Below are 8,275 nucleotides of genomic sequence, written 5' to 3' on the forward strand. Positions count from 1 at the left end.
ATATTATTCTTGGGTTTGCTGGCTTGAACAGGTCAAAGCAATTTTTCAGGAGGCCGGTGGTTTTCATGCGATGACACTTTCTGTGCTACAGTCAAATGATGTTGCACAAAGTTTCATGAAAACATGACAAAACCAGGCCAGTAAAGCCACCAAAAAAAGATGGAAAAAAGACACATAAGGTAAATGAATTATAGAATCACCCATCCATGCATACACACAGGCACAGGTGCAATGTATGTGAAGACACTATACATATGCATCAACATATGCAAGTGGATGTGCATTTTACACCCATAAACATGCCCACACTCAGAACCACATTCACCAGCACAACCCAATTTTGAAAGCTTTTTTTCTTCAGCAATCAACTGGGTGCCTTTTGCTTGAAGGCAAATACAAGCACAATAAATTCCTTACTGGTAGCACGGAAGAGGAAACTCCAGACCACGGAAAAGTTCAGCACTAGTAAATTCTGATGAACACCATTACTGTGATTACTGTTTGGGCACAGATTTGCCCGCCTCATTGTCATTTCTTATACTGCATCAAGCAAAGGCTGGTGGGGACCTAGTACTGCTGTCGCCCAACTGAATGTGACCTTTTTTGGGTGACCGCGCTGCAGTGGGGGTTTTCCTCCTCCTCTGGGAAAGCGTGAATAAAAAAAAAACAAAGTGCAGGCCAGAGGATGCAACGTAAGGTTTTAATAAGCACAGAAATTAAACAGATGAGCTCTTTGCTTTTAAATGTCAGCATTGTGGCTTCCCTGTCATTTGCAGCGGGAGAGGGAAGGGGCTAAATATCTTGGGATGTGGCGAGTTTTAAAGCGCATAATGATGGCGATAAAAATCTATAATGTCAGTTGCCTTGTGGCAATCAACAACCATTCCACATTATGCTTTGCATCTTAAGGTTTGCGGCCAAAAAAGCAGATTTGCCTCTGTCTCATTAAAATAACGAATGCAGTCCGAATGGATCTGCAATGATTCACTGTACGTCACACTAAATCACGACGCTCTTCGGAGCCAACTGACTATGGCCTCATTACTTTAGACAAAAGTGGGCTTGGAGGAAAAACTGGGGTGATGTTTTTTTGCTCAGCCATGTTTTTTCCCTTTGAAATACTTAAGGCAAAAGAGCAGATAGGGTTGGTTTTTTTTTTGTCCCCCCCCCGCCCCACACTGGTAGCTGAGGAAGGTTGGGTTGTATTCATAGTACAATTCCGTATTGATACACGTAAACAGAAACAACGTTAGGGTTAGCATGGGGAAAGATAAATTAAACAAATAGAAATGGCATTAACAAAGCAGATTTTAATGAACATGAATCACTGATGACATGAAAGACTTAAAAATTAAAATAAGCTGTTAAATAATTAAATATATATATATATATTTTAACTGTTTCACTAGGGCAAGGAGTTTGAAAACCAGCCTGCTCTCCTTCTCCCTCATGTAAGATCTTAATTACTTGTGGTCTGTCTTCTGCAAGTCTTTATTCTACAAATGTCACTGCCTTAAATATAATAAGAAAAGAACCCCTTTATTCTCCACCTGAAACAGCTTGGCTAAATATGTCTATAAATTAGCTTATTTTAATGTTAATACTTAAGATTAATCTATTTGGCCTTAAAGAAGTATGAAGGTTACGTTCAAAACTGTTTAGTATTTCAGGAATAAGCATTAACTCAAATTTTACTATTGTTAAGTGAAGGTAAGGCTACTTAAAAATATTAACTGGATCATTTTAAATCTGTCTATATTTATAAAGACAAATAGAAATAAAAATTTCAGGAAATGGTTAAAAGATTTAATGTGAATTTTGACTATGGAAAGATTATATAAAGTCCATGGTGAAAATCATACTTCAGAGCATAGAATGAATGGCAAAGACTTCAAATAGATTATTTGTTTTGATAATTGGTTCCATTTTCTCTTAAGCATATATACCTTACTGCAAAGAGAAAATGATTGATATTAAGCTATTTTTCCACCAAAAAAAAAATAGTTTTCCAAAAAACCCCATGCAAATGTATTTTGAATTTGATCACAAAATATGTTACATACCCATTAGGTGTTTTTTATTTCAGGTAGAAGAAAAAACATCTGAGAAACATTCATGGAATGACTGATTTAAATGCTACAAATCCCTGAATTTTTCATCTCCTTTTGAATGGAATGCCAAAGGGGATTAAAGACTAAAGACATATCACAAACAAATTTACATTATTAAAATTACTGTAATCAAGAGTCTTTTCTAGCCTTAATCAGGATTAGTGAAAACAGAAAAAAACCCCCAACTTTTCCACCGTGCAATACTAATCAAAATTCTATCAAATGACAGATAACAAAATAAAAGCAGTTCTGAAAATTGAAAATATTGGATGGTGTGTTCTAATAATCTTTAGAAGCATTTTCACCTGTTCAGGTCAGAGCAACGATTTCTCTGCTGATAATTCACATGGCAGGCAACGAGCGCAGGTAAAATAAATCTCAGTAACGCTCCAGAGTCCGACCTCTTATTTTCAAGAGTCCATCCAAATAACTCACTGGAACATGCATTATAGAAGGCAAGGTGGAATGCTTGGTTTCACTCACCTAAACTGTAAGCTAAATAATTCCAGCTGTTGCAAACTGGGCTAGAAACCTGCCGTATGCAAGGACTCAACCTTGCGCAGCGACTCCCGCTGCTGGGCTGGCAACGAGCAGGTTTGGGCTGAAGAACCACGAAAGCTTTCAAATGAGGTCTTTATCCACGGTGCCCTGTGCTTTACAGGTGCTGCAAGGCTAATATAGTAAAGGGATAAAGCTTGTACACGTTTTTCTGGGCCTCGGGAACCTCTTAAAGGCAGCATTATGTTGGGTTTAGAAACCGCCACTGTGCTCGGCAGCATCAGGCCCCACCTCGCAGTCGACAACATCACCAGGGCTGCCAATTAGTAAAACAGCATCAGGATTGGACCCTACCTTCACTTCACTCTCCTAAAGTGTCAACTGCTCTTTTGAAATGGAAATTACAGAAATGGGTACATAAAGAACAATACCAAAAAGTGATCTGAGAACAATGAGCAATCACTTCCTAAAGTCTGGGAGACAAGCTCAGCACGAAGCAATATTCAGATATTGTGACAGCATGTCAGAAAATCAGCAAAAGGGATCAAAGGACAAGGAAAGCTCCATGATTCTCACGGTTTCCTTCCAGGAACTCCAACTGATTCAACTTTTTGCTGGTATCTGAAGTAGACAGCTGCCCTCTAGGCCCTCCATCTTCAGACCTGTTGCTCCCCTGTATTTGGCTAAACAACGTTTTACCTTGCAGGCTCAAGACTGCTAATGTTAAATCTTGACTGATGCGGTGCAAGCTGACAGCACTTTCCAATTCCCTGTTAATAAGGTTATGCATATTGGTTAAGAAAACCTTTGCTTTGGTTAGTGACCAGAATTCCACAACTTAAAAAACCAGCAGACAGCAGGGCAGCACTTCCTCTTTGTGACACCTCATGAAGTTCAAAGAAAAACTAAGTGAGGTTAGAAAACAATATATTACATTTAATTAAAAGCTTTCATTATGTTTTCTTCAAATTATGAACATATCATGATAATAAGCACATTAGAACACATGAACTGTATTTCAGTTCCATCTGAGCATACAAAACAAATCCTCCTTGGGAAAAAAGAAGCAGGCATCATAACAAGAACATCTGAGCAGGAAAAAAAAAAAGATCTTCAGCTTTTTTGAAGTCCTCCCTTTATATTCTCTGAAACAGCAAATGGAAGCAGACACTTAAAACCTTACATGGTACACAAAATAAGTTGATTTGTTTCTCGTGTGCCGGAGAAGGGGAAAAACAAATGACAAGTTACAGGACGTCATCCTCAGGATAACCACACACATCTGCAAGGTTAGCACCGATGCTTCACACACAAATGCAACAGCTCGTTTATCCCCTCCCAACAAAATCATCTTTTCAGTGGTATTAGGCATTCCCTTGGAAGCAGTTTTAGCGGCAGCTCAGTGTAAATCACCTCGGAGTAGATGCCTTCCTGCCACAGGAAACGCGAAGGGCTCGGTCTGGGCTTCACCTCTGTATGAGTTCAAATCCTGCAAGTCCATGGTGGAGAGAAGCAACTCACAGGACTGAACTTTCAGATTAACTGAGAAGTTAGACAACTTAATTCTAGCTTAATATTGCTTGTTGCAGGAAAAGTTATGACTGATCTGCTTTTTCCTTTTGAATTAAAACCGCTGTACTTTAAGGTCAATTTTAATAATGATTTACAATTTCCTCTAGCATTACTTTGACAAATTCTACATTTTTTTTTAATACCTGGCCTTTTAACAGCACTTGGATACACCAGCTTGCTATTTTTCCTATGAAATTTTTTTTTTAATACAGGTTTTATCTTCTGTATTTGAAATTCCATATTTAGTCTCCTGAGATAGATTGATTCCAAGTGGGTTCTTGAAGAACCTTCTGAATACTTCAAGGACTCTCAGAAGGTGGAATTTTTACTATTCTGGGTAGATATGGTAGGATGAGCAAGTTTTTACTGATGTGAATTAAAGGAAGATATTTAAAACAATCACTGTACTAAACCCCATCATTCAAAAAACAGCTTGTCTCTAAGACTATAAATACATTTTTAGGCTCTGAAATTAGTGAGCTGCTTTTTTTTGGTGATAATTATTGGAGAAAGAAGCAATTATAAATTCCATTATTATTAGTGTTAAATCTTTAACCAAACCAAACTCAGATTAAATATTAAGCTGTTAAATACTTTATTCTCCAACTATTTTAGTTTTGGTGAAAAATGAACCCTTAAATTAATCTCCATTTAAATATTCTCAACTGCTAAATCTTCTCTAATTTTAACCAGAAGCAACATACATCTACTTAAAAATCATGATTCTCTGTTTAGGTGACAGGTTTGGTTTTTTTTTTTTTTCCAAAATGTTATCTAGCAACAACTCAGTCTGCAAAATTTTAAATGACCTTTGCTGATCTGCAGTTTCCAGTCATTTTTGCTTCAGTAGTGGTTTTGGTCAGCTTTCACTTCATCAGACGCCTTTTAAGAGTACATTCAAAATTTTGTTTTATGGAAAAAGGTACAAGAGATAAACTGTTCTGTAAAACTATTCTGTAATTAAAAAAAAAGAAAAAAAAAGAGGAAGAAGTGAAGATATAAAAATGGAAACGAGCAGGAACCAGTTTTAAACATATGTCTTTATGAATGAGGCTTAATCACACACTTCGTTCTCCAAACACAAAAAGTCTTTTGGAAATGTATTAATTAAAATTAAGTGCCATGGACAAGCGGCTTTAGAGGGATGGCAGTCCTTTTCAAATTAGCATAACACTAGCGACAGGCATGGAAATTGGTTTAATAACCCTAAATAGTTACACCCCACTCCTAACACAAATGGCCACGGACAGCTCGAGCCCCTGAGGCTGCGACTGTACCAGTTTACGTGGTTGCTCTGACATTGGCTGGGTATTCCCACCCAAACAGAAAGCACTGAATGCACCTCAATTATTATTATTATTATTATAATATAATGACTAGTGAAGCATACAAGGCACCAAAGCGTCGAACACCATAAACCCGAAAACCAAAGTAAAACCAACACAAGCAACACCAAAAACTCAGCCAGCAAGGGACCCACTTTGTAACTTGTACAAACACAGTCAATATTAGCAAGGGATTATTAGTTTAGTTATGATATTAAGTGGCCCAAACCCCACAAGTAGGTTTAGGGTCAAGCTGTAGATTTAAGAGAAAACCAAGCCAAAGGGATAAGCAGAGTCTTTAAGTGATTTCCTTCCCTGCCATGTTTTCCATGGGTGCCCTCAGAGCCAAGCTCCCTGCTATGATAACCCCGGTTAAACACCACTTTCAGCATCCCCCAGCAAGTGTCAAAATGCACAAGCAAAATCTCTACCTGCTTAACTCTTAAATGTCAGACATAAGCAACATTTTTTGTGCGCTCACAATTCATGAGAAACTGGAGGAAAAAAAAAACAACCCTGCTGATAAAGAGCTGAATATCCACAAGCTTTTTCCAAGTATTCCAATCATTCCCCTAACTTCACGTAGCTGCTCCTGCTGCATCCATCTCCGCTTTACCTGACTTCAGCAGGAGTTTTGCTTTGACTGCCAGCTGGTTTTAGAGACATGTAGGACAGAGAAAGTGGTTATTCATGTCTTTTATTTATTATAAATACATATTTATATGTTAAGTGATCTTTTGCTTTGTTTATCATGATGAGCAACGACTTTGGAAAATCATCTGGAAAACTTAACCAAGCTGAGAAACAGGCAAACAGCAAGCATTAGCATACAATCACAGGTTCCTCCCAGTCCAAGAACGGGTTAATTTTTTAAGTGCAAAAAAAAAAAAAAAAAGCATCTTTCTTTGAAGCATCAATAGTTTTATCAAGAGCACTGAACTTCCCCCCTCCCATGTGCTGACCAAATGATTTTCAGTTGAATTTGCAGGTGCAGTCCAACCCAGCCGCCTATAGGACCCCCACCCGCTCAGGAATCTGAAACATTGCATAGTTTGCACCTGGATTTTGCTTTCCTGCCCTCCTTTTGATGCATTTTTAACACAGGTCGATCATGCCATAACAGACTCACTGATGTTTCCATTTCCAGATCTCTCTCCCTCTCTGTTTTTCTATAGTTTTGTTTCAAAACTGCTCAGAAACTTTGTAGTCAGAGCAAGTGGAAAATCAACATTTACGCTCACAGTCCACTGACAGGCTGGGAAGGAAATAACTCTACAGATGAAGTTGCATGTGGGGGGTAACTAAACAAAGTAGAAAGTGGGTGTTTTGGGAGTCCACGTGAACTGCCAAATATTTCCAAATGGGGAGAGGGGTATTTAAGAGATGCAAACAAAAAGAAAACCCAGACTTAACTGATGGAAGGAAGCCAAGGATGATGGCAGTGGAAAGAAAAGTGCACAGAACTAAAAAAAAAAAAAAAAAAAAAAAAAAAAAAAAAAAAAAAAAAGAACAAAATAAAGGAAAAGCCCGAAGAAGGCAGAAGTCAAGGCTTGTCGTTACAGTGTTTGCAGAGGGCGGAGGCGGCTCCTGTGAAGGCAGTGCATTTCTCGGGGCAGCCGGGCACGGCCGCGCCGCCGAAGGGGTAGACGGGCGACTGTCCGAAGGGGTTGAGGGTGGCGGGCAGCGGGGCGCTCAGCGCCTGGCCCTGGTTCAGGTAGGCCACCAGCCGCCGCATCTCCTCCAGGGCCTGCGCCTGCATGAGGATGTAGTTCTTGGCCAGGAGCAGCGTGGCGATTTTGGAGAGTTTCCGCACCGAGGGGCTGTGCGCGTAGGGGATGACGGAGCGCAGCCCGTCCAGGGCGTCGTTCAGGTCGTGCATCCGCCGCCGCTCCCGCGCGTTGATGCTGAGCCGCAGCGAGCGCTGCTCCTTGGGCTTCTTGCCCAGGGCTCCCCCCTTCAGCTTCCCCTCTCGCTCGAAGCCCGCGCCGCCCTTCACCCCCGGCTCGAAGCCGTCCTCCTCGTCGCCGCTCTGCTCGCCGCTGCTCTCCGCCGACTTGCCCAGCGCCCCGGGATGGAAGTCCGCCCCGCCGCCCCCCGGGTACGCGCCCCGCGGGCCCTCGGCGCCCCCGCGCACCGCCCCGTAGGCGAAAGCCGAGGGGCCGTAGCCGGGGGCCAGCGCCAGGTACGCCTCGCTGCCCAGCGACTTGAGCTCGGCCATCGCCGGGGAACCGCGCTCCGCTGCCTGGGCGCTGAGCAGGAGGAAGAGGTGGAGGAGGAGGAGGAGGCGGCCCCGCCGCTCCGCTCGGCGCTGCGCCCGGGCTGGGGGCGGGCAGTGAGCGCGGAACGGCCCCGCTGCACTTATATCGCCGAGAGGGGCCGTGGGGACACCTCGCCGCCAATCGGAGGGCAGCGCGCCCTTCCCTTCCCTTCCCTTCCCTTCCCTTCCCTTCCCTTCCCTTCCCTTCCCTCTTCCCCTAGTTGGTGGAAGCAGCAGGGGCACGCACAGTGTTGGCAGCAGTGGGCACGACTTGTGATCTGGTCGTCGTGGTTTAGGTGGGATGACAGAGGAGGCACCTGTTGTGCAGGGAGATTTCCAAGGCAAAGGCCCTGTCTATTCCCATTTTCTTCAGAGGCTCAGATTGTTCCTCCCTTCCATGTGCCAGGAAAAGGTTTGATCTGTAATGGTCCAGCCCAGCTCTGGAGGGACTCTCTGCTCAGCTGTGGGTACCAGTAAGTGAGTGTGACACTTGGATAGGAAACCACACCAGA

General features: G+C 42.4%; 1 protein-coding gene across 1 annotated transcript; it reads right to left on the reverse strand.

Moving 5' to 3' along the window:
• Positions 1-6,187: 6,187 nt before the first annotated feature.
• BHLHE23 (basic helix-loop-helix family member e23) lies at positions 6,188-7,811 on the reverse strand. The gene has a single exon (XM_017815207.1). The coding sequence runs from the start codon at positions 7,722-7,724 to the stop codon at positions 7,050-7,052; it is 675 nt and encodes a 224-aa protein (XP_017670696.1). The 5' UTR covers positions 7,725-7,811; the 3' UTR covers positions 6,188-7,049.
• Positions 7,812-8,275: the final 464 nt, after the last annotated feature.

This window comes from Lepidothrix coronata, unplaced genomic scaffold (assembly GCF_001604755.1).
Source record: "Lepidothrix coronata isolate B3197 unplaced genomic scaffold, Lepidothrix_coronata-1.0 Scaffold49, whole genome shotgun sequence".
Lineage (NCBI taxonomy): Eukaryota > Metazoa > Chordata > Aves > Passeriformes > Pipridae > Lepidothrix > Lepidothrix coronata.